Source organism: Pyrus communis, chromosome 5 (genome assembly GCF_963583255.1).
Source record: "Pyrus communis chromosome 5, drPyrComm1.1, whole genome shotgun sequence".
NCBI lineage: Eukaryota > Viridiplantae > Streptophyta > Magnoliopsida > Rosales > Rosaceae > Pyrus > Pyrus communis.
The window spans coordinates 977,729-1,004,986 of NC_084807.1; the positions used below are offsets into that span (position 1 = coordinate 977,729).

Sequence of the window (27,258 nt, forward strand, 5' to 3'; positions counted from 1 at the left end):
GGTTTACTCTGCCTTATATCACTTCATTTTCCTGATTGGGGGTTCCTCAATAATTCTTTCCTGACTCAAAATGTTCAGACCTTGTTGACTGGCACTTTTGGATGAGCAAGTTTGTGTTATGTGGATACTTTTGTAAGGATGATTGAGAAAGCACCGAAGTGGGAAATCACTCAAGTGGCACCTGGAATACTTCCAGCAGTTGGATTGGCTACAATTGCATTTTTCTTTGGGTAATACTTTTGTTGTTCAGCACGTTTTGAGCTCAAAACAGATATTTGTTGCAACAGTGGAGCTAATGGAGCTTGCTCACCATGAACAACAAAATGGACTTTTACTTTCTTCCAAGGATTTACAGGACAGTGGCATCCGTAAGTCTTTCGGATTCATTCAGTCCACCAATACCCAACTGATTCTAGCAGTTTTTAGTGCTCCGCAATTTTTTGGATATGTACAACACACAACAATTTCTGTTCATATATCGCTTTTTGACATACTGCATGGGGAAATCTGTCAGCACATGAAGATTTTGGACGCGTTAGGTTTAAGTTGGACAATAAGGATTTGGGTGTAGGAGTTTTGAGACCCTCTTGTCCCACATTGGGAAACAATATTTTTTCACTAGCCTTTATATAGGCTTATTCCTTCTCCTTAGTAATTAGAACTTGGACCATTTGGAAATGAATTGAAGGCTTGAACCTTATGGTTGTGTGGATTAGGCTTGAATATAATATAGCCTAAATACAATTAATATTAATTAATCAAGACAAGGGCCTTGGACCTTGGGGCCTTGGAATTTAAAATTAATCAGATTCATTAATTTTAATTTTCAGATTAAGTTTTTAATTAATTTATTAATTAAAAACGTTTTGATTAAAAGACACAACTATTAGAAAGAGTTGTATACTTTCAAATATAATGAACAGGTATTTGAAAGGGTGTGAAACAGCATATATATTTGCTTGAATATAATCAGATTCATTAATTTTAATTTTCGGATTAAGTTTTTAATTAATTTATTAATTAAAAATGTTTTGATTAAAAGACACAACCATTAGAAAGAGTTGTATACTTGCAAATACACTGAACAGGTATCTGAAAGGGTGTGAAACAACCTATTGCAATCACAGTATCCAAGTGAGATATTCTTTTCTTCCGTACGAAATTTCCAGAGAGTAGGCACACAAAGCAAATTCACTAGAATTCTAGAATCCAGTGCGGGTTGTAGAATTAGGTAGTTGAATCTTGGTCGAGTAGACGTTGTAGAACCACAAGCACAAAAGTGGGACGAAAATGTTGTTCGAATGACATAACTTTTACGCTAGCCTCTGCCTTCTGTGATCAAGTTAGTATCATTGTTATTCTCATATTAGTTTCTGTATTTATTATATAATTTCATTCTGCACATCAAGTATTTTTGGTTAATAAAATATTAGAATTTCAAGTTTTGTTTATTTCTGTTATTTTTATTTATTTCTGAATTGTTCTCCAACACTGGGCAATCCGTTTTGATAATTTTGACACAATTGACATGCAGCAAACTGCACTACAGACTTCTAGATTTACTGATAGAGATTCCATGATTTGTTCTACAATTTGGAACAATATTCTAACTCTGATGGCCAATGGTGTTTTCTCCGCTCTCATGAGTGGCTTGACTAAAGCAATTTCCACTTTTACTTTATCTAGACATATAATTACTTTAGTCTAAAGAAGCTGGCAAAATTGCACTGTAGAAATGAACAGTGTTTTGAACCACATTTCAGTTTATTTACAAGATTGCCACTCGGATGCTTTTAACCAACTTTCACTGAATTTACAAAATTGCCACTCAGGCTTAAAAACCTATTTTCAGCCTTCGTCTGCATTTCACGTTTGACTCGGCAAGAGAGAGAGAGAGGAGAGGGACATCACGCCTGACAAATTGGAGAGAGACAATCGCTCGCATTTTTGACTCAGAGACAGCTGGGTGTGCCTCTGTCGAGCGGAGAGAGGGGGACAGAGCGACTACAGAGGAGGGAGACACAGGGCCTGACAGATTGGAGAGAGATGGGAGCTACGGGTTTGTCTTTGTCTCTCTGTGTGCCGCTGATCTTGATGCCCCGTGTTGATAATCATGGAAAGGCAGGGGTGCGATGGTCGTTTTAGTCTGTAGGGTTTCGAACGGATTGGGTGGGTTAGGGAGACTTTCATTTCCTTTCTTTCTGTGAGCTGCAGAGGGACTTGGGGAGACCATGCCGTCAGGAGAGAGAGCGGGAGGGAGAGAGATAGGGATTTGGTGAGGGGAAGACATGCGGCTTGCAGAAGGAGGAGAGAATGAGGGGGAGGAAGGAAGGAAGAGTGAGAAAGAGAGGGATTTGGTGAGGGGAAGGCATACGACTTGCAGGTAGAGAGAGTCATAGGGGTGTACGATTCAAGGGAGATTGAGTGGTTGCATCGCTCTCACTACTTGCACTCTTGAGGCCAGCTACCAGAGAAAATGACACATGAGAGGAGAGAAAGAGAGAAAGAGAGAGCGTGCAGGGACAGGAAGGACTGAGATTGAGGACAAAGGCCATGGTTGCGTAGAATGACTGAGATTTGAAGCCTATGACAGTTTCAGCTGATTGAAAAGGTGAGGAGTTGTTTTCAAATCTTTTGTGCTTTAGGATTAGGTTTACAAACTCTATTCATATAATGCAGCTTCAGATTCAAAATTGTGATTTTGGTCAGCAAGAATTCTAGGGTTTGTGACGTTTGTGAGGTTTACACATTTTACATCTTCTTTTTTCTTCGAATTCTCTCTAATTTATTGCTATGTGATGTAACTCTTATTCTGTATATTTTACTGATAATCGAACATGCATGGGTAGTGATTGAAGGCTTTTGTTGCTGGGAATCTATTAGATCGTTTAGAGGTAAAAACCCAGCTTCTTTTTTTATTTAATTTTTCTTCTTCGTTTAAATCTATTAGTCCTCCGTGGCTGATTGGTGAAATAAGTGTGTGGGTCATGGATCTGCGGTCTGAAACAAAAAAAAAAGTGTCTATTCTCTGTGCCAGCTAATGTATCTGTGATTTCTTTGCAGGACGCTACTGCAACACTTAAATCCGTTTGGAAAATGGAGAGCGCACGACTTAAGGATCTCGGACCCAAGGTAAAATGTAATAATCTCTGGCTCCCTTTAATGATGTAAGCTTGCATGCACTAGATCTGTGAATTTTACTTATGCATGTGCATTCTCTGTCCCAAAAGTTTTTGGATCCGAAGCGGTCAGGATGCTAAGTTAGGAAGGTTAATTTTGTCCTATGGGTTTAGGACGGATTGGGATGGGTCTAGGTGGCTGTCATTCGATGAGGGTTTGGTGAATGAGAGCCATGCCACCTTTGCACACAAAGAGAGGGAGGGAGTAGTAGGTCGTGTGTTATTGTCTTCGCTGCACCATTAGTTTGATTGCCTATCCCTGAGTATTTGAGTCGTGTTTTATACTTTTTCTTTCGTCTAGAAGATGACTGCTGATTCCTATATTAATGAGATACTCAATCTTCAATCCTGTTTAGTAGCAGCGATCACCACCTATTTGATGAAAGGTACAAGTGAAACAGTTGTTAATATTTGGGAACCAACAGAGCTCCTTATTTTGGACGTTTGTTTCTGTTTTTGGCAGGAGAACGATTTGGAGCAACCGACTCACAAAGTTAAACTTCGATATCGAAATTAATGGAAACCCATTGGTATGATTTCTTCATCTGAAATTTTTGATTGCCCAATTGGTTGTTTCATCAATTAATTGTGTGCAAACATATATGTGTAATCTTTTATTTCTTCCAATTAAATGGTAAGATCAAATTAAAGCTAAGAACTTTGGGTTTTGTAAATGTTGTGTAATTAAATTATTCATATTATCAATTAATTTTGAGCAAACATTTCTGGGTAGTTGTTAATTTCCTTCAATAATTGATAATAATTGTTTCCTTGATAGTATTCATATTTTGTTTTCTTTCAGATTGCATTGTAATGGGTCTCTTTGGAAAAACAGTTCTTAAGACCAATTGAGAGGTTTGTTATATGGTAGATGACTGTTTTTATAATTCTTTTGCACAGTTGTTAGTATTTGTAGTTGTGATTGGTGTTGTCCTACATGTTCGAATTTGGATAGTCTAGGTTTCTGACGAGTTTTCTGTTTGTGGTTAAGCCTGGATTTCCCACTATTTTCCTTCATTCCCTTTTCTCTGAACCAGAAAACTAGATTCCTCTTCTGGAGTCTCTCCCAGTGTGGAACCCCCGCCACCACCAGGCACCACAGCTGCGTCAAAGGTTTGCATATTGAATTTCACATCGACGGCATCTCCCTATAACCGAGTAGCTTGGTTTGGATCGGGCGATTCCGGAGGCCCTGCCATCGAGGTTAGTCTGAAGCGATTCCTATCCTATTGACTTATTGCATGTCAAAATCTGCTTCAAGTTTGTGATTTAATATAATTGGGCTTTAGAAAAAAAATTCATGATTTTGTCTAATCCAATTGAATGATTAAAAAAATTTTCATTAAATTTCTAGGTTCCTGGGGGTTTCTGAATCGTGATGCTGAGAGAGATTGGTTGCTTTAATTGCTAATGAAATTAGCTTCTAAACGTTCATAATTTGCCTTTTTTATGTTCGTTCTATATTTTCTTTGAGTTCAGATATATATATATATATATATTAAAGAAGGCATAAAAAAACTGGACATTTTTATGATATTCTCTGTAATATTAAAGAAGGCATAAAAAAACTGGACATTTTTATGAGATCTGGGTCTGTATGGGTGAAAAGTGAAAAATTACATGTGAATTTTCGACTTCCAATTATTTATTTATTTATTTGGGTATGATTGACGGCGAAACATATTTATTTATTTATTTGGGTATGATTGACGGCGAAACATATTGTTATTACACGTGAATTTCAAATGTAGGCATAAAAAACTGAATATTTGTTTTAGGTCTGGGGTTCTCTCTGTTAATTGTTGTAATTATGTTTATTTTCACCAGTATGTTATGTACTGAAAATATATCCTGTTTTATTAACTTCTCTTGCAATTTGAAAGTGTATATAATCTGCATTGTTCTTACTGTTGGTATGAAATTATGTGCAGCATCAAGGGGGAAGAAGCGAAAGAATGACTCTGTCTGTAAGGTATACCTCCGGGTCATTATACATATCTCTCTGTTCATATTATTTCCTTTTCATTCTTGCTAAATTATTGGGTTATTATATTTGTGTACAGATATTAGTGTATTTGTTAATTGGATTTCGATAATTGGAGTTCAAATATTACATTGTTATAGAGATACCAATTTCTCATATGATTGCAATTTGCATGTAGATATGTGTTATCTGATTCAATCACAAAATTTGTATCCCTTTAGCTAATAGTATGTTCATTTGCTGAACTGGGTTGGCTTCAGTTTTAGGTTTTATTATGCGGTATGCAGTTGGTCAATTCTTGAACATATTCTCAATTTAGAACGAGAGAAACTAATGATTCTTCTGAATGAAAATGTTTCAGATGGGTTTCTTTAATGCAAATTTCGTGATGTTCATAACGCTGATTTGATTCTCTCATAAGAAAGGATCTCCTCTCTGGCTTTCTGGGCCAAGTCATCGAAGCTCTCTCTGTAAGTAATTTCTCACCATTTTCATCATATTTACCCCCGTCGTAGTAAAATCGGATTTCTTTGGTTAAATTGATTGCGCCAATCAGTTCATTTGCTTTCAATTTCTTAGTTCTCTGCTTGGTTGCTGGGAAAGTGTAGGAAAAATGATTTAAATTTACTTCCTTTTATGTTTTCGACCTCAATCTTCGTAGTAATTACTTTAGTCTAAAGAAGCTGGCAAAATTGCACTGTAGAAATGAACAGTGTTTTCGACCACATTTCAGTTTATTTACGAAGCTGCCACTGTCTCTCTCTGCCGCTGATCTTGATGCCGCGTGTTGATGATCGTGGAAAGGCAGGGTGCGATCGTCACTTTACCATTCTCTTCCTCCCCTCTTTCTCTCTCCCTCAGTTTCAATCTGCTCACCTAAAATCCCCAGATCGAACATCCTCCATCTCAAATAAAAAAACCTTCCCCCTTTAAAACCTATGGAATCAGCACTCATGGAATAATCATGGATTTTTGTTGAGGTAATTTGATTTTTTCCTCTTCTGTAATTTGTTTCTGTTAGTTTATTGTTCCTGAATTTTAATTTTTCTGTTTTCTGACTTGGAAGAGTCGACCTTCAGGTGATAAAATCATGATGTGACCATCACATCTCACAACGATGAAATCGCACAGGGCTTCTTTGATTTCTGTCAACTCCGACCACGACCAGTGTTGGGTAAGCTATCGACTACCCCCTCTTCATCTTCTTTTTCTTCTTCTGCTTCTCCATGCGCATTCCAATTTGACTGTTTGTGTTTTGGATGCATCTTGATTTCCTTAGTATGTTTAGACGGTTCGGATGCGCCTAATAAACAAACCTAATTTGCCTCGCGCGTTTAGTCATCACCTTCCTTCGTCTATAACCTCACGCAGAGACAGAGCTCCCCCAAAACCCTAAACGCCCAAAGGTAATTTTGTTTAATTTTTCAATTAGTTTTAATTATTTGACGAATCCCTAGCATAAATTCATTCTTTTTCTACTCTAAATGCGTATAATTTTTTGTTTTGATTTTTTGCATTATTAATCACAAAGCTACAGAACTGAAATTGCAAACGTTATCCATGGCTCGCTTCAAAAATGTAAGCTTGAAATTTTTAGGTTCTGTTTGGTTGTTGAGAAAACTGAATCAAAGAGGGTTTTTTTTTTTTTTGTTAATTTTCTCGGAAACGTAGTTGATTGTTGTGTTTCTGAAAATTTGAAAACAGAAGAAGGTGTTTGTGAAGTCGGTTTCGATGAAATGATGTTTGATATGGTTAAACATATACATTCAAGATTTTGATCTCTGTGTGATTTGGCAATACTACTTTTCACCTAATATTCCTCTCTCTCTCTCTCTCTCTCTCTCTCTCTCTCTCATGAAGTCGCTGATTGCATTAAAAAAAGGTTCCCAGTTAATCAAGTATAGCCGGAAAGGGAAGCCAAAACTTTGTCCATTCAGAATTTCTACTATGAGTAATTTCCTTTACATTAGGATATTGGATTCATTTCATACTAATAAGTTTTTTATCTTACATCTTCTTCCAACTGCGCATTTCCACGATCATTACTAGATATCTTAACCGCTTGAATGGCTTCATTTTTCGTATGTTTAACAGGATGAAACCACACTAATCTGGTTTAGGGATTTAGGGTTTTTGAGTTAGTTTTTGTGAAGGTCATTTTTTTATTATCGATTACGAGTTTTGGGATCCTAAACACTTTAAAATGGTTTCCAGAAAAGACATCTTTCTAAAGGCGAGTAGTGACACTGTCAATTTCCTCAACCAATCTTCACTGGAATTTTCTCCGTCATCCTATATATTGCAGCATTAACACATTTGATAAGAAATTTTCAGTTTCTGGCCACTTAAGATGGCAGGAAAATGGACACAATAAATTATGCATGGTCTTTATCATAGCTGAGAATTGGAAAGTGCCTGAAATTAATAGTTATTAAACTCTTCCTTTTTGTTTGAAATGCGGGTGGTGTTGGACAAATGGGATAAAAGAAATGGTTGTTGCCTGAAAAGTTATCTGAAAATAATGGAAAGAAAATTTTCTGCATCGTTATTCTTTAATTGTATGATAATGTTTTCAATGTTTTAGATTACATTGATCTGTATTATTTTAAAGAATATATAAAGATTAGTTTATAGGTGTATGCACTTAATATTGGATATTTGGTATTTTTCAGGTTATTTGACATACAATTGCATATAATCTCAATTTTCTCCTACAGATTTTATCTGAGCTTCGGAATCGTTGAAAAATTTGTCTAAATAATAAATTAATTGAAATGGTTATTAGTAATGAATGAGGTGTTTACTGTGTTTTTTTGGTGTGTACAGAGCCAATGGTATGTTGCTAACGAAGGCAAAAACAAAATGCAGTTTGCTGCATATAGAAAACGGAGGTTAGTTTGATTCCAACTCCTTTTTTTAGTTTATTTGAATAGAAAATTGGTAAGTTCGAGTCCAATTTGATTATTTCTTGCTTTTCTGCTGCCTGTCTGCTCTCCCCCTTTCTTGCTGCCGTCCATTGCTGTAAAAAAAAAAAAAAATGCATTTGCCAAACCCACCAAAGCCACAAGAAAAGACGAGTAGAATTTTATATTCTCTGCCCACTTTTATTCATGATTGCTGTTGGCTTCCATTTTTTAGAAAGAAAAGTCCCGCTCTTCTTGGACAATACCATCTTTCTCAAAACATGGATTCGGAAAGACATCTGACAGAATTTATTTTGAGTCTAAATTATTAAATTAGGAGAGCTAAGAAGATATTAATAACTCTGATTTTCTCTTTTGGCTACCACCTTGCTCTCCATTTCTCTTTTTCCTCCTGCTTTGCTACTTTTTCAGTGTTACAACCTCTATGCAAAAAACACATTGTATGTGTTTTGTATGTTTTTGTTCATGCTTCTATTCTTTGTTGTCGTTGTGGTGACTTTGAATGGAATTCTCAGTTATCTATTCCTCTGCAATACATGATACATCTTATTTTTGTTCATTGACAGATAGACCTGGCAATTTCTTACACGATCCGTTAACACGACACGTAAACGACACGAAAATAACGGGTTTCGGGTCAACACGATAACTAATCGGGTCATTATCGGGTCACACGATAATAACCCGTTAATAACGGGTCCTTAACAGGTTTATACGAGAGTGACACGCGGGTAACCTGTTTGGACACGATAAGAAAAATGTTATTTTGATGATTTTAATTTTTTAAACTACTAAAAAAAACTTACTATAAAATGCAATAGATATAATGAATATGTATATATTGTTTATTAATTATTATTCTATATAAACTTTAAATTTTAAGTTTTATTTATTTATTTATTTTTATAGTATATTATAGGCAAAGATTGAGATTAAAAATCATAAAACACATTAAAAATAAAAATATCAAGTAATGTAAAAATACCAAACACATAAAAAAATTATAATAATTAATTTCCCACCTAATATTTCAAGAGTTTCGTCCATTTCCCGCCTAATGTTTGGGAAATTTTGCAGCCTATATCCATCCATTTCCCGCCTAATATTTAACCCAAAGAAACTCTAAGTGTTAGTTAATGTATCGTTTTGATGGGATACGCATCCTATGAAACAAATTTCAATGATCCAACCGTCAAACTTGTTTATATATGCTTCGAGATCGCATACGCCAAAATTTGCAAAAAAAATATATTCAGAGATCAAGAAACGAGACAAAACTTTTCAACGGTTATAAACGAAAAATCATGATTTAACGGTTGTTTTAACTCTGATTTTGATGATTTTTTACAGCTATACTCTTTGACCCTATATGCATATAATGAATGAATTCGATCTTCAATTTAAAATATTTACATTGGTGGATGCCACAAAATCTTATGTTATACTTGATAAAAGTATAAATAAACTCTCAAGTGTTAGTGAATTTATCATTTTGATGGGATATGCATCTTACAAAACTAATTTCAACGATCCAACCGTCAAACTTGTTTATATATGCTTCGATATCGCATACACCAAAAATTGCAAAAAACAAACATTCAGAGATCAAGTAACGAGACAAAAAATTTTGACGGTTATAAACGAAAAATCACGATTTAACGGTTATTTTAACTCCGATTTTGATGATTTTTTTACAGCTACACTCCTTGACCCTGTATGAATACAATGAATGAATTCGATCTTCAATTTAAAATATTTATACTAGTGGACACCACAAAATCTTATGTTATACTTAATGAAAGTATAAATAAACTCTGAAGTGTTAGTGAATCTATCGTTTTGATGGGATACGCATCCTACGAAACTAATTTCAACGATCTAACCGTCAAATTTGTTTATATATGCTTCGAGATCGCATACGCCAAAAATTGCAAAAAACAAACATTTAGAGATCAAGTAACGAGACAAAACTTTTCAACGGTTATAAACGAAAAATCATGATTTAACGGTTATTTTAACTCTAATTTTGATGATTTTTTTTACAGCTACACTCCTTGACCCTATGTGAATACAATGAATGAATTCGATCTTCAATTTAAAATATTTACATTAGTGGATACCACAAAATCTTATGTTATACTTGATGAAAATATAAATAAACTCTCAAGTGTTAGTGAATCTATCGTTTTGATGGGATACGCTTCCTACGAAACTAATGTCAACGATCCAACCGTTAAACTTGTTTATATATGCTTCAAGATCGCATACACCAAAAATTGAAAAAAACAAACATTCAGAGATCAAGTAATGAGACAAAACTTTTCGACGGTTATAAATGAAAAATCACGATTTAACGGTTATTTTAACTCCGATTTTGATAATTTTTTATAGCTACACTCCTTGACCCTATATGAATACAATGAATGAATTCGATCTTCAATTTAAAATATTTACACTAGTGGATACCACAAAATCTTATGTTATACTTGATGAAAGTATAAATAAACTCTTAAGTGTTAGTGAATCTATTGTTTTGATCGGATACGCATCCTACGAAACTAATTTCAATGATCCAACCGTCAAACTTGTTTATATGTGCTTCGAGATCGCATACGCCAAAAATTGCAAAAAAACAAACATTCAGAGATCAAGTAAAGAGACAAAACTTTTCAACGGTTATAAATGAAAAATCACGATTTAACGATTATTTTAACTTCGATTTTGATGATTTTTTACAGCTACACTTCTTAACCCTATATGAATACAATGAATGAATTCGATCTTCAATTTGAAATATTTACACTAGTGGATACCACAAATCTTATATTATACTTGATGAAAGTATAAATAAACTCTTAAATGTTAGTGAATTTATCGTTTTGATGGGATATGCATCCTACAAAACTAATTTCAATGATCCAACCGTCAAACTTATTTATATATGCTTCGAGATCGCATACACCAAAAAATTGCAAAAACTTGGAGAAGGGACTCAATTAGTCAACGAACAAGTGCCTCACACTTTCATATTAAAGATCAAAATGAGAAAACCAAGCCGAACTCTTCGAAATTCGTTGGCACACATGCGTCATTTGCTCAATTGGATGTATAATGCATACTTAGATACAACGATTCGAACTGTCATAGATTGACATAAGCCTCCAAACTTCAAAAATATCGATACCTTAAGAAAGCAGAACCTGTTTTCCTTCATATTTGTGCTGTTTCGATTAGCTTATCTTGCGATTGCTTCATTCATTAGTTCTAAAGGAAGTTCTAATCACTATGAAAACAGCTTAAGCACAGTTGATTATCTCTAAAACAAAGCGGGAAAACATAAAAATACTATCCGTTCTCAAATGAATTCATTTTGTGTTCAAATTCTAAGTAATTAATAACAAGAAGGATACCATGAATATTATTTATGAACTTAGAACAGTCAAAAGCTTCACGTAAGCAACTCTCAAAGGGTAAAATTCAAATCCAACACTGAACCAACCCATGAACTTAGAGGACATCAAAACCGAACTAAATGTCAAAAAAGAGTATTTCAAGGATATGGCAATATGGATCACACCTGAAATGCTTTAGTAAGATTATAGACCCCTCTTTGATCAACCCTGTAGAGTTCTCCGCTGATAGTAGAGCGTGCAGTAGCACAACAGCCCCGAACTCCAACATACAGGGTAGCAGGATCACCTACATCCCCAGTCAATGGCAAGACAGATATGAAAAAAGAGAGAAAATGATAACACCCACCGTTTAAAGGAGTAAAAGCAGAGTTAACACAGAGAACACAACAAAAAATATCTTGTATACCCTTGATTTATCGGTAAAGTACATCCGAACCAAATAGGAAAAGGACATCATTCGTTATCCAGATTGAAAGAACAATCCCACTAAAATTGACTACTCATAAGAATCTCATTCCACAAAATTTCTTCAGTCCGGGCCTAAACAACTGCAAGCAAAATAAATCCCCAAGATACATACTTTCATCAAATCATCCACTGGCATTAACAAAACCACAACCTATATCTTCCTTCAGCTAAGATTAAAGCAAAAATTGAAATCCTAATCATTTCCAAACATACTTTTGGAATAAGAATAGAAAGGAAACTATAAATTAGAGGACCATACAGAATTGAGTTGGGGATTAGCCTCGTGCACGGAATCAACCTTTTCCTCTTCCTCTTCAGATCACCGAAAAGGTTCTGCATCACTTGGTGCCACTTCCCCTATCCCATCGCTGCTGCTGTGTGTTGTGGTCGGAGCCCTCAAACTACTGAAATTAAATAGTCCATTTGTTTAGATAATAGAAAATATCACCATAGCATCCTGCAAATTTCGAGAAGTGTGTTGAAACAAATCTGAAAAGGAATGAAAACCCTGTTAACCAAACCCATCAACAATAACATAAGCCTCACCAATCGCAGCAAACAAAACCAATCCGACATTGCGAAATCCAGTCAACAAAACAAAATATACACTGAAACCCATCAGCCAATATACAGCAAATAGGAGCAACACAATTTAAAAAAAAATTAAAACAAAAACAAAACAAACCCACCCCAAATCCACAATGATCCAAACAGTTAAAATTAGGGTTTGATAATCAATGCACCTATTGCCATTAGACTTTGATCGCCGGGAATTACTGGATACTATTGATGATGCCATTGTGTTCAAGCCAATGGATTTCAACCCTATTCGGCAAAACATCACAAACTCCATCAGAAAAAGATTCTCAAATATAATGGGTGAGGGGATTTTATTTGAATTGCCAGAGGATGCTGTTGAAAAGATCCTGACTGGATTATGGCTAGGCCGGACTGGCTTATAGGAATGGGCGAAAAGGTTCTCACTCCGAGCATCCAGCAGCTCAAATACCCAAATAAATAACCAAACAATCAAAACGCACAATAAAAAATCATATCAAAGTCAATGCTTTCACAGAAAAATCTCTAAAACCCACAAACCCAAAAAAAAAAAAAAAAAAATCATACAAAAATCTCACCGTGCTCAGATATACTAATTAAGATTAAGGGGTTTATATGAGCAAGATCACATACGAACTTGGAAATGCCATACAATCCAAACCCACTTCCAATATCAGCCACAACGAAATGAGGCCGTATCCGCCCAGCCAGAACCTCCTCGATAACCTCCTTCACCGCAACCTATCAATTCCAACACAAAACTTGAGAAAATGTACTAGAAAATTTGAGCTTGTGATTTTCTCAGAAACCGAACAGGGGTCTAGACTCTAAACCAAACCTTAGGCGAGGGGTGGAGAGAGAGAGCAAAGGCGAGCTTCGGGCTAGCGAGGATTCGGCTGCAGATTTGGTTCCAAGATTTGCTAACGCACGCCGCTGATGCGAAGGATAAGCCGGGTAGGTGCGAGAGAATGTCGTCGAAAAGGTCGTCGTTTAGCAGACGAGACGAGGAGGGAAAGGGGAAGAAGCGGTGAAGAAGCAGAAGGCAATGAGTAGTCGAAGCTGAGCATCCACCGACGCAGAAAAGCACCGCCGGACAGATATATTCGTTTTTAAAGGAATGGCAAACTTGTAAATAAATTGAAATCAAACCCCAAAACACTGTCGTTAGGTACAGTGCATTCCATCCCCTTGTCACGAGGAGCGAAACAAGAGATTGAAAACTCAAAGCAGCACAACCAACCTAATTCTTATGACATGATGTTTGTGGTTTCTAAATATATATTATATGAGAAAAGTGATTTTCGTCTTTTATTTTAATATATTTAATTAAACTGATTAAAGAATAATTAAAGAACAAAAAGAAGCAGCGGATGAGTGTCTAGTGCAGTTGGAGAAATTTTTGGAAGTGACGGGAACACCACCTCAACAAAGCCAGGTGGTGTTCCCAACCAATTAAATGTTGACAGCTAGATGTTATCATCTGTTCACTTAAAAAGTACTTGAAAAAGCTGAAAACTCAAAAACCAAAAGATTCCTCATAACTCTGTTAACATCTCCGTTTCTTTGTTTCAAATCAAAAGCTTTTTGCAAACTTCAAGGGAAGTTGCAGACTCAATTCCAAACCCAGACCAAGGTATTACGGATGGAGACTTAAACCCAGACCAAGGTATTACGGATGGAGACTCAAACCCAGACGAAGGTAGCTTTCTGCAGGTAGCCTCAAACCCAGACGAAGGTATTTGATTTTGCCTTTTAATAAGTTGTATGTGTGAGCTCTTAAAACATTTTGCATGATTATAAGACATTGCTTTTTTGCTCTTGGCCATGATATTTTTTTTTTTTTAATAAAATCTGATTATTGTTGATCTCCCAATGAATAATGCAGTCATTGATATTGAAAGCAATGTAGAAAATATTCAATGCAATGCTCGAGAAAAAACTCCACCTATTGTAAGTCTTGAAGAGAGTTATGCTGGAGATTTGTATGGAAAAATTGTGAAAAATGAGCAAGAAGCTTATGATCTCTATAATGAGTATGCAGCACGCATTGGCTTTAGCATTCGAAAGAAACAAAGAAGATATGACAAAAATGGAGATCTTTCAACACTTAATTTTTGTTGTTCAAAAGAAGGTTTTCGGCAAGATAGTGACCCTTGTGAAGAGAAAAAGACTAAGAGATTGGACGAGAGAACAGGCTGCCAAGCCAAAATTCGATTTTTACTAGAAGATGGTGAGTGGAAAGTCTCTACCTTTGATCCTGAACACAATCATGAACTTGCAATGCCAGAGGAAAGACAATTTTTAAGATCAAATCGTAAAATTTCAGAAGCTCATATGGGTGTGATTAAAACCATGGCGAATGCAGGTATAAGAGCTACAAATACGTACTCATATTTAGCAGAAGAAGTCGGTGGGTCTCAAAATGTTGGGTTTACGAAAACAGATTGCTACTATTTTGTTAGTAGGGAAAAAAGAATTATGCTTGAAGCAGGGGATGCTCAAAACTTGATCAATCATTTTAAGCGCAAGCAAGCTGAAGATCCAATGTTCTTCTACACGGTGCAAGTTGATCAAGAAAACCGAATGACTAACTTTTTCTGGAGGGATGGAAGGTCCAGAATTGATTATGAGTGCTTCGGGGACGTAGTAGTATTTGATACTACATATCGAACCAATAAGTACAACATGATTTGTGCTCCTTTCGTTGGAGTTAACCATCACTGGAGTAATGTGTTGCTGGGTTGTGCCTTTTTGTTGGATGAGAAGACTGCTACATTTGAATGGTTGTTTGAGGCATTCTTAGAATCAATGGGGAATCAAAAGCCTATAACCATTTTCACTGACCAATGTCAAGCTATGGCAAATGCCATTATGGTGGTGTTTCCTGGGACATGCCATCGTTTATGCACATGGCATATATCAACGAATGCTACAAGAAATATACCAACACTTTATGGAATCCCTGAGTTCAAAAAGCTATTCAACAAGTGTCTTGACGGATGTCAAACAGAGTTAGAATTTCAGCATACTTGGGATGCAATGATTGAGAAATTTAACGTTGCACAAAACAAATGGCTTAAAGGTCTTTATGCCATTCGTGAGAAGTGGTGTCCAGTGTTTAGCCAAGATGCTTTCTCTGTGAGGATAAAATCCACACAAAGAAGTGAGAGCATGAATAATGTTTTCCACCGTATGTCTACTAAAACGATGACTCTTACTGAATTTGTGCTTCATTATGAAAAACAAGCAAATGGCATGCGTTCAAAAGAATTAGAAGAAACCTTTCGTAGCAAGCAAGGTTTGCCTTCTACAGCAGCTAAAAACAGTGGTTTTCTTAAACGTGCTGCAAGTGTCTACACGAGAAAAATTTATAAATTTCTTGAGTATGAGTTTGTTAGCAGTTTGGCGATAAAAATGCGTGAAGTTGAAAGTGATGGAACCCTCCAAACCTTTGAACTTAATGAGGAGGGTCACAGAACAGTTTATGTTGTCAAATTCAATTCCTCAACTTTCAACATCTCATGTAGTTGCAAGAGGTTTGAATCCATGGGTTTGTTATGTCGTCATGCTCTACAGGTAATGAATGTAAAAGAAGTTTCTCAAATACCAAATCAATACATATTGAAGTGGTGGACGAAAGACGCAAAGAAAGAATGGAATGAAAATGAGCTTGGAGAATCTTTACATGTAAGTGACAATTTGTCAGTGACGTTACGTCGGAATACTTTGATGCGGATTGCTTATGGTATATTGAGTATGGGAGCTGAGACAGAAAGTTGTCATAGAATTGCAATGAAAAAATTGAAAGAAATGGCACAATTGCTTGACAAAGAAATGAAGTCAAATGGGGAAGAAATTGCTAATAAAGAAAGCAATGACGTTTTGAATGATGCTACTGTTCGTGATACTGATGGAGTCAATAACTCAGCTGATGAGGCACTGGTGTTGAATCCTCCGAGTGTGAGGCCAAAGGGAATAAGTAATGCTAGATTGAAAAGTCATATGGAGAAACGTAAAAAGAAGACATCAAATGTTCTTGGCTCATCTAGTAAGAAACTTGTACATTTTAAATGTTCACATCTGTGTTATTCTTCTGATATATATATATATATATATATATATATATATATTAATAGTAGTTGTTATTTACTTGTTCAGAGAAAACCAAACCACCAAGTAGTGGTGGTCCTTCACATACCGCCAATGCCAATGCTCGTTTCCCTTCAACTAATCAGGTAACTAATATGTATGTTTGATTTGGATTTTCTATATACATTTTGCTTAATTATTCATATTCGATATTCGATATTGATCAATTTTTTGTAGTTCTATCCAACTATGACAATGCCAATTGCCAATTCCCATGCTTGTTTGCCTTCACCTAATCAGGTAAACTAGTTTATATTTTTGAGCAAGATTTTATAGATTTTGTTCGATTATTCATGTTCCATATCGTATCAATGTTTGTAGCTTTATCCAACACTGAGTTTGCTAACCACCAATGCACATGCTCGTTTCCCTTCATCTAATCAGGTAAACTAGTTCTATGTTTGATTAAGTATATTTTATATATTTTATTTAATTATTTATGTTGGGTCTCGTATCAATGTTTGTAGTTCTATCCAACCATGAGATTGTCAACCACCAATGTCCAGACTAGTTTGCCTTTATCTAATCAGGTAAACAAGTTTATAGGTTTGAAATTTGTGTTGGTGTTGTCAATATTTATATATTACAATTTTCATTTTTCTTTTAGAGTCCCAACTACAGTTGGTCATGTTCCCCACCAAACTTTGCCTTCACCAATGTGCTCCAAAGTCAAAACTGTATGACACATTTAAATCAGGTATTGTGTTTTTCCTTCTACCCTTTGCTTTGAATTAGGTATTTGTGTAAATTCTTTGTTGAAGTTAAATTCTATGTAATGCAGGATGCCTTTCCTTGTGGCTTTGAGGAACATGAAGATGCTTGTAACTCCTAATTCTGATCATTTTAGAATTCACGTCAAGATTTCAGTGGTTTTGACAAACATCAAGTTCATGAAAGAATGTTTTCTTGTTGTACTATGTTAGACTTATTATCATAAATCTGAAGCTCCATAATTTGACATTAGAATATGTAGCTTGGAAGTTTGGAATTTGACATTAGAATAGATATGACTTGAAAATGGTTAAAGTTGATTTTAGATTAAAATGTGATGGTACAAGAAGTTTGGAATTTGACATTAGAATACATATGACTTGAAAATGGTTAAAGTTGATTTTAGATTAAAATGTGATAGTACAAGAAGTTTGGTATAACCCCAGAAATGAGTTTGGGATTTAACCCCATATAGTGCTTAAAGTGTCAGATTTGCAAATATAGAATGCAGGACACGGACACGAGAAGTCTTGTAACTTTACCTTCATTAAATCTTGGGGCGACATTTGTTTAATGGATTGGATCGATATATTCAACCATTTAGTGGAGACTAGAGATGATCAATGAAGTTGATAACGAACCATTGATCATCCAATTTTCTTGCTTAGACCTCTAGATTGCATTTGGTAGCTCCAGTAAAACGGCATAAGGTTTTCTTGTTTTCGAGTTGTGAACATGTAATAAATAGAGTTTGTTTGAAGTTCTTCAAGTGTTGTATGAGGAAGGAATAGAGCACAGGCTGTGTTCAATGATACTCACATGTGCAAAATGCTAATCCTATGGTCTAAAGCTAACTGGTTTTTGGTGTAAAATCCCTAATTTCACTGCATTTGGATTGATCACAGTTCCTGACTTATTAAACTTAATATCTCCTTGTACATTTTGGGAACTTGACAGCTTAAAGAAGTGCTCATAAAAGTAAATTACACAATATCTACTAAAAAAACTTAGAGAAGGGACTCGGTTAGTCAACAAACAGGCGCCTCGCACTTAAATATTAAAGAACAAAGAGAGAAAACCAAGCCGAACTCTTCAAAATTCGTTGGCACACATGCCTCATTGGCTCAATTGAATGTATAATGCATACTTAGATAAAACAATTCGAACAGTAGCTCAGAAACAGTGCTGAAATTCCATTAGCACTAATCACACACTGCCGGAACAGAGATCCTAGCAAAGCTACACCAATTAAATGATAAAGACTAAGAACCATAAGGATGAGGAAGAAGATGGACTTCAGATTGCTGGCAACCCTGTTGTGATGAGGCCAAGTCTCCATCCAGAATTTGGAAAACCCCTAAACTGGAAAAGCAAAAAAATTTGGCAGTTGCCCTGTTGTGATCACCCGACGACGCAAAAGCTTTTCAATTGAAATTTAGGTTTGAGTCTGAGAAAACAACTTCAACATTTAAGGTTTTCAGACCACTTATTCTACCCATAAAAATCTAACAAAATTAAAAATCATACATGCAGAAAGCTAAATTAGGTTTAGGGCAGCTCTACCACCGCTTGCACCGCCACAACAAAAATAACCAACAACAACAACATAAAGTGTAAGGGCAACGGAGGCCTTGACAACAAGAAGTTCAGGTACCGCAGCGTGCGTCAGCGGAGCTGGGGTAAATGGGTGGCTGAGATCCGTGAGTTGCGTAAGCGCACGCGCAAGTGGCTCGGGACCTTTGCCACGCTGCCCGCTCCTACAACCGGGCCGCCATCATCCTTTACGGTTCCAGGGCCTAGCTCAACCTCCAGCCCTCCGGTTCCTCGTCCCAGAACTCCACGCAGGGCTCCTCTTCTTCCTCTTCCTCCTCCACCTCTTTGAGTCTACCTTCGTCTGGGTTTGAGTCTCCATCCGTAATACCTTGGTCTCTCCATCCATAATACCTTGGTCTGGGTTTGAGTTTGTGAGAAATAGAGGGAATTGTTGTTATTTTTCAAAGAAAGAAGAGGGAATTGAGTCTGCAACTTCCCTTGAAGTTTGCAAAAAGCTTTTGATTTGAAACAAAGAAACGGAGATGTTAACAGAGTGATGAGGAATCTTTTGGTTTTTGAGTTTTCAGCTTTTTCAAGTATTTTTTAAGTGAACAAATGACAACATCTAGCTGTCAACATTTAATTGGTTGGGAACACCACCTGGCTTTGTTGAGGTGGTGTTCCCGTCACTTCCAAAAATTTCTCGTGCAGTTGACACATAAGGTGATGGTAACAAGTAGTCTCATAGGGTAGGTTTGATTGCTCTTATAGGGTAGGTTTAATTTTACTCCACAATACTCATTTATCCATCTCATTACCTGTAATTGGGTTATGAGTAGAGTGAACCCAACATTTACATAACCTAACATCTTTAATGAGCTTCCATGAAGTCATTTTTTTCTTTCAAAGTGTACAAAATATTCAAATGTAGAAAGTGTAGAAAATATTGAAATGTAGTGTAAGGTGGAAGATGAGGGTTAGGTATTTATAGAAAAATAATAATTTTTTAAAATTTTTCTGTATTTTTAAAAAAATATTCATAATTTTTAGTAAATTTTTAATAAATTTTAATGTTGTTAATTAAGCTGGATCGTTGGATTTGAAAAATATTCAAATCCAACAGCCAACGAGTTGCCACGTGGCCAACGGTCAAAATTCTGACCGTTGGGCCTTTTTTTTTTGGTGAAAAAAACGTTGACTGTTGATTTGTGATTGGGACGGTCCATTTTAAAAGTCAAATTTAAAAAAAAATTTACCGTTGGAAATCCAACTGTCTACAAAAACTAGCCGTTAGAAATCCAACGACACTAAGGAAGGCCACGTAGCCCTAACCCGGGTGAACACAAGTGGGCTGACAAGCGGGCCCCGCCGCCTGCACCCTTGTCTCCTACTCGCGCCCAGTCGCGAGTGTGCTGCACGCGCCAGCCAAATAGGCCGGTATCTGGGTCTGTCCGAATTGAGCTGATCTATTGCCTGGCTTGGGTTGGATGCCAGGTTGTTTTGCGGGCTGGAACACTTTGACATGATGAAATTGATTAAAGAATAATTAAAGAACAAAAAGGAGCAGTGGATGAGTGCCTTGTGCAGTTGACACATAAGGTGATGGTAACATCTTGTACATTTCTTTAAAGATGGAACAAGTAGTCTCACAGGGTAGGTTTGATTGCTCTTATATTGTGCAGGTAGGAGGTGGTCCTGTTCTTGACGTGATGGCCGTGATGTTAGAAAACATGTCTAACATTACGGTTATGGCAAGAACTTTGATTTCTACTGTTTATCGTACTGGTCAAGTTGTACTGAAGTGATTCTAAAAAAAGTTGGTATAAAAAAAAGTTGGGAGCTATTTTTGTGTTTGTTAAACATTCAGCTTCAGTTTTTTTCACAGTTTTGGATTGAAAAAAAAAAACCAAAAGCAAGAAGCTGCAAGACTTAACTTTGAAAAATTGGTTTTTTTCACATCTGTTTTACATAAAAGTTTACCAAACATTATAATACTGCTTTTTTTTTAAAAACACTTTTACAAAAAAGTTTACCAAACACTATACTACTTTATTTTACTGCTACTTATTCTCACAGCACTGCAGAAGCAACTTTTTTTTCAAAGAACAGTAATACCAAACCAGCCCTTAAGGTGATGAGGATGTTTTAAGGTCACCTTCTGCTATAGAAAAATCAAACCAACCCAGGCACAAATGTTGCAGTGGAAAGTTTAAGCATAATAAGCGTTGATCAGCTTTTAGACTCGGTAAGTAAGGCCGTTCACACACTGTTGCTGGTTTGTGGCCTTTGTAGAAACTGGACAGAAAATACATAAATCAATGGACATTACATCAAGTCGAACATTATGCTAAGTAAAATAGCGATTCGTGTGCAGGTTTTGGAGACAACACATCAAGTTGGAAGATTATCAGTCTCAGCTGCCACAAATATGCCTTACATGGAAATGGCTGGCCAGTGTGAGGCCATTCAAACGGGGAAGTAGCAGAAGTTGTCGACGTTTATAGTTTCCCAGCAGAGACAAGAAAGTTTGATTAGATTTTCTAATGATTGCAGCTAGGAAAAGGAAACTTTATCTGTTGTTCCGATGGGCACTCCTACGGTATTTTCTTTAGCATACACTATATGGGAAAGTTATAAATTCAATCCTTTTATTTTGCATTGCATGCATACTGTGCTTTTAGCATATTCTGAGTTTCCGAAAACCATCTGGGACCGCAGAGTGGAAATCCATTCCTTGAATCAAGTGTTATTTCACTCAACCAATCTGTTGGCAATAGCTCTTCGATGCTTTGCATAACTGAGTATCAGCCCTATCCACACTTTCAGCTACCGGCATCAAGCCCCTACGATAACTTTTTAAAGGCTGCAGGTTGTTGATCCATGTAGAGAATGTTCGATAGCCTTTGTAGCACGTAAGAAATTCAGTGTTAACAACAATGGAGCGAGCGGTAGTTGTATCTGCAACAAGTTTGTGTTGCTCCCGATTCAGCCGGCCTTGGTTTCTCTTCATATCTCTACTGACTGACTGCATTCATTTATTCATCAATGGTTGATAGGGAGGTTCATTTTATGCGTCTTTTGGTCTCTCCCTCGCTTTACATGTTTGATATTGTAAAGTGAGAGTTTTGCTTATGTGACATCCCACATCGCCTAGGGGAGTGATCCTTAAATGTATATTCTCATCTCTACCTAGCACGAGGCCTTTTGGGAGCTCACTGGCTTCTGGTTCCGTAGGAACTCCGAAGTTAAGTGAGAAGGGGGCTAGAGCAATCCCATGATGGGTGACCCACTGGGAAGTTGCTCGTGAGTTCCCAAAAATAAAACCGTGAGGGAATGGTAAGCCCAAAGCGGACAATATAGTGCTACGGTAGTGGAGTCGGGCCCGGGAAGTAGTTTCGCCCCGGGCTGGGATGTGACAATTGGTATCAGAGCCTAACCCTGGTCGCGTGTGTGCCAATGAGGACGTCGGGCCCCTAAAGGGGGTGGATTGTGACATCCCACATCGCCTAGGGGAGTGATCCTTAAATGTATATTCTCATCTCTACCTAGCACGAGGCCTTTTGGGAGCTCACTGACTTCGGGTTCCATAGGAACTTCGAAGTTAAGCGAGAAGGGGGCTAGAGCAACCTCATGATGGGTGACCCACTGGGAAGTTGCTCGTGAGTTCCCAAAAACAAAAATGTGAGGGAATGGTAAGCCCAAAGCGGACAATATCGTGCTACGGTAGTGGAGTCGGGCCCGGGAATTAGTTTCGCCCCGGGCTGGGATGTGACGATTGGTATCAGAGCCTAACCCTGGTCGCGTGTGTGCCGACGAGGATGTCGGGCCCCTAAGGGGGTGGATTGTGACATCCCACATCGCCTAGGGGAGTGATCCTTAAATGTATATTCTCATCTCTACCTAGCACGAGGCATTTTGGGAGCTCACTGACTTCGGGTTCCTTAGGAACTCCGAAGTTAGGCAAGAAGGGGGCTAGAGCAACCCCATGATGGGTAACCCACTGGGAAGTTGCTCGTGAGTTCCCAAAAACAAAACCGTGAGGGAATGGTAAGCCCAAAGCGGACAATATCGTGCTACGGTGGTAAAGCGGGCCCGGGAAGTGATTCGCCCCGGGCTGGGATGTGACAATTGGTATCAGAGCCTAACCCTGGTCGCGTGTGAGCCGACGAGGACGTCGGGCCCCTAAGGGGGGTGGATTGTGACATCCCACATCGCCTAGGGGAGTGATCCTTAAATGTATATTCCTATCTCTACCTAGCACGAGGCCTTTTGGGAGCTCACTAGCTTCGGGTTCCGTAGGAACTCCGAAGTTAAGCGAGAAGGGGGCTAGAGCAATCCTATGATGAGTGACCCACTGGGAAGTTGCTCGTGAGTTCCCAAAAACAAAACCGTGAGGGAATGGTAAGCCCAAAGCAGACAATATCATGCTACGGTAGTGGAGTCGGGCCCGGGAAGTAGTTTCACCCCGGGCTAGGATGTGACAGCTTACCCACACATATTTTTCTTCCCAACCGTTCACTAGTGAAAAAGAAAACGTGCGGGAAAAAATTTTCATGTAAAGTATAAAGATGTGAAATAGGTAAATTTCATTTTCGTACCTTCTGTGTGAAGTGAAAGCATGTTAACTTGTGTATAAAAATTACTTAATTTTGTGTAAAAGAGGAAAGAACTTTATTGAGATTCAATTATGATGCAAACGATCAGGTTTTCTCTGCAACTGCAGAGCATACTAAGAATTTGAGTAAGAAGGAATACACAAGCTTTAAGGATAACCATGTTTGAGCCACCTACATGATGCCACCAAAACTAAACTCTAATCAGGATCTTTACCAAGGATGACTCAAACAAAGATATTTGCTCAAGAAGAGAAGTTTATACAAAGAACCGATTTCCATTCAAGTTTGCCTACTTACATAGAATACACACATATTTATAGGCTTAGGAGGAACCCTCCCGAACCTCACCTAAAACTATTTGGATACAAGAGGCGTCATCCTTTTTATCCCTTACATAAGATAAGGAAAGATCTTCTTTACATCACAATTAACAATGTTTGACTTAACACTCAAACTAGTCTATATAAGATTCCTTACTTTATAACACATCAAATACTATTCTAGTGGGGCAACTTATTGTCCAACAACGTAATTTTGGATACTAATCTTAGAACGCTAAAATTGTAAGTTATTAGCTAATGGCAAAATGACATGCTCAAAAGGGTGAGGGTAAAAACAGTATCGAATGTGACAGTGTATTTTGACTAAGACTTTATTTCTGAGTATACTGATAATTTATAGTTTTAGTTGGAGCATTTTTCATGATAAAAAGAGTTGAGCAGGGTTAGCTGCCTTCGTTCATGTCTAAATGTATCAAATAAAGAAGGGTGGATGGGCAAAGGCTATTTGAGCACAACAGATTTTGTTGAACAAACAATATTATCTACACTAAGAGGTGCGAGAGTGGGGAAATAGGCTTAGCCCAATAACCTAAGATCTCTCACTTAGAAGTGAAGAGTAATATCACTAGAATATAATACTAAATGGCTGTGAACAAGAGATTTAAACTGGAAAGATTAATTAATTAAAGAAAGTGATATTCACGCATATATTTTTACCTCTCATATACTCTTATTAATTTTTGGCTATTGGTACTTTAATTCATTTAATCTGATGGTTGAAAATTAAGACGTGTGTGAGAGGTAAAAATGGATATGTGATAGCACTACCTTAATGAATTAATTAATTTGTTTCTCTCTAGAATCTTCTTCGATCATTGGAAACAAAACACAATACAGATTCTTCAAGAACAATTCTTCCATCGGTCATTATTGAGCCAATAAGATTTCGGAAATAATTTGTGGGTAGACATTTAACAACTGCTTCCAGTACACTGATTCATCGTTCCTCCATGCTTTTATGTTGAGTAACTAAGAAATCCTGTGTTCCAAAACTCATGTAGTACCGTATAATGTGCAGGGGAAAGGGGAAGATTGTCGTTCCCCTCTCCGTATGAGTGAGTTAGATTTCCAAATAATCATATATTTAACAACTACTACTCATCTTTTCATCTTGTTTGTAGGTCAAGATGGTGAAAATGAAACGGTAAAAGATGGTACCTTCGTTCGGGGGGAACCTTCAGAAGATGCTAATGGCCCCCCAAAAGTTGATTCTAAGGTGGAAATCCTTCACGAGAAAGTCACAAAGCAAATCATTAAGGAAGGTCATGGTCAAATACCATCCAAGTATTCAACATGCTTCTGTAAGTGTCAAGTGGTTTCCTTTTTGGTAGTGCTGTGCTGTGTACATTAGTTGAAAATCTAAGAATTGTTATGTGCGCATGTGTTTGTTAGTATGGGATGGGAGTAAGGCATGAATGAGCTTGGGGCTTGCAAACAGACACACAACATCCACGTTCACAAAGTTGTGTATGTATATAGGAGAATTAAATGTGCATGCACTAAAGTTTATAAAAGGGATGCCTAAGATACATGTAGAAATGTCTTGCAGTGAATTTTTACTCTGGTTTTTTCAATCACTGAGTGATTGGCATCCTTACAGGGCATGGACTGAGAGCATGGGACACAAGTTTGAAGACACATGGCATGAACAACGACTACTTGAAATTATTTTAGGAAAAGGTATTAGCCTTGCCGAGTAGTCTGTTACTTTTTATATATACAAAGTATATACAAACGAGTTCTGGCATGTTCCTTGTTCAGTCTGCAATTAGTTTGTGATTTCTTTATTGCTTTTATTCTCTGTAATTTGTAATTACTTGTCATTCCAGATTATTTGGGTCCATAAGCATTTAAGCATTATCTAGGGGTATTCAATGGAATGGACTTCTTCTTAGTGGTGTATTTTTGTTACTGCAACAGAGAAAAAAGAAATGACTGGCTTGGCTGTTGGGGTGTCCAGCATGAAATCTGGAGAGCATGCCCTATTACATGTAGGCTGGGAGTCGGGGTATGGGAAAGAAGGGAGCTTTTCTTTTCCGAATGTTCCACCATTGGCAGATATATCATATGAAGTTGAACTTATTGGATTTGATGAAACCAAAGAAGTAAGTTGCTCACTTGCTTTCAAATGTCTTCCCAAGTAGTTACCAATTGAAGTTTCAGAATCTCTTTTCCAGGGATTTGCTTCGGTAATATAGTACCATGTATATTTGTGGGTTTTGCCTTTCATCGGGGAAAGCTCGGAGTGACATGACTGTGGAGGAAAGGATTGGAGCAGCAGATAGAAGAAGGATGAATGGAAATGCTTTATTTAAAGAGTAAAAACTGGAGGAGGCAATGCAATGGTATGAAATGGTTACGCGCTTGCAATGCTTACATATTTTATTTATGGCTGATGAGTTTTTGAGTTGTCCAGTCTCTTTTTTGTATTTCCTCTCTGACAAGATTCTAGTGGGTTTTCTCAGGCTATAGCGTATATGGGTGACAACTTCATGTTCCAGTTGTTTGGGAAGCACAGGGACATGGCTTTGGCTGTTAAAAATCCATGCCACCTTAACATGGCAGCGTCTTTTATAAAGCGCAAGCGTTATGAAGAAGCCATTGGACAATGCAGTATTGTAAGTGTAATGCTATCACAAGAAAGTCATCTAATTTTGTGTGTTCAGCGATTGTGCTATTCATCATTAGACACTAGAAAGTTGGGTTTGTAGGTTTATTTGTGAGCATAACTGCATCCCAAAAGTTTCAATATTCATTCACTTTAACCTGCCATTTTGGATTGCCGTCGAAAATGAAAATGTTCTTAGTATGGACCCGTGAAAATTTCTAGGCTCAAGGGCACAATTCTTCAGTTAATAGTCGAATTTTAGGTCCTATGCGACTCTTATGATCTCTTTGGTATGTTACTGTGCATGTTTCATCATGTTGTTCAAACTAAACGTCAAAGCGCTATTTAGGCGAGGAAAAGCCAGAGCAGAGCTTGGGCAGACAGATGTTGCGCGGGAAGACTTTCTAGAGGCATGCAAATTTGCACCTCAAGACAAAGCTATTGCAAGAGAGTTACGTCTGCTTGCTGAACACGACAAGGTTGTTTATCAGAAACAAAAAGAAATCTACAAGGGAATTTTCGGACCAACCCCAGAACCTAAACCCAAACGGGATAATTGGTTGATCATCTTTTGGCACTGGCTGTTGTCATTGTTCTATCGTCTCTTCAGGTGCGAAAGGCATAAAGCTGAGTAATCAAAGATCTTAAGCTCTTGAATTGCATGATAAATGAGGAAATTCGTATGTTGAACTTGCTAATAAGCAAGACTATGAAATGTAACCCTGAAGGTTCACCCATTTACATCTCGGGATGGAGTTTAGATGCCAATAGTTT

At 37.2% G+C, this 27,258-nt stretch overlaps 1 protein-coding gene, 2 long non-coding RNA genes and 1 pseudogene across 3 annotated transcripts; all 4 read left to right on the forward strand.

The window, feature by feature from the left end:
* Nucleotides 1-3,057: 3,057 nt before the first annotated feature.
* LOC137733274 (uncharacterized) lies at nucleotides 3,058-4,354 on the forward strand. Its single transcript, XR_011068439.1, has 3 exons — nucleotides 3,058-3,709; nucleotides 3,982-4,034; nucleotides 4,217-4,354. It is a non-coding gene; the product is annotated as an uncharacterized lncRNA (long non-coding RNA).
* Nucleotides 4,355-14,398: 10,044 nt separating this feature from the next.
* Nucleotides 14,399-16,782, forward strand: LOC137733499 (protein FAR1-RELATED SEQUENCE 5-like). Its single transcript, XM_068472645.1, has 2 exons — nucleotides 14,399-16,574; nucleotides 16,685-16,782. Exons 1-2 carry the CDS (start codon nucleotides 14,399-14,401, stop codon nucleotides 16,780-16,782), a joined length of 2,274 nt encoding a protein of 757 aa, XP_068328746.1.
* A 90-nt stretch (nucleotides 16,783-16,872) lies between these two features.
* LOC137733400 (uncharacterized) lies at nucleotides 16,873-17,351 on the forward strand. Its single transcript, XR_011068467.1, has 4 exons — nucleotides 16,873-16,915; nucleotides 16,997-17,059; nucleotides 17,143-17,205; nucleotides 17,283-17,351. It is a non-coding gene; the product is annotated as an uncharacterized lncRNA (long non-coding RNA).
* Nucleotides 17,352-20,550: 3,199 nt separating this feature from the next.
* On the forward strand, nucleotides 20,551-27,119 carry LOC137733934 (peptidyl-prolyl cis-trans isomerase FKBP42-like; annotated as a pseudogene).
* The last annotated feature ends 139 nt before the right edge of the window (nucleotides 27,120-27,258 follow it).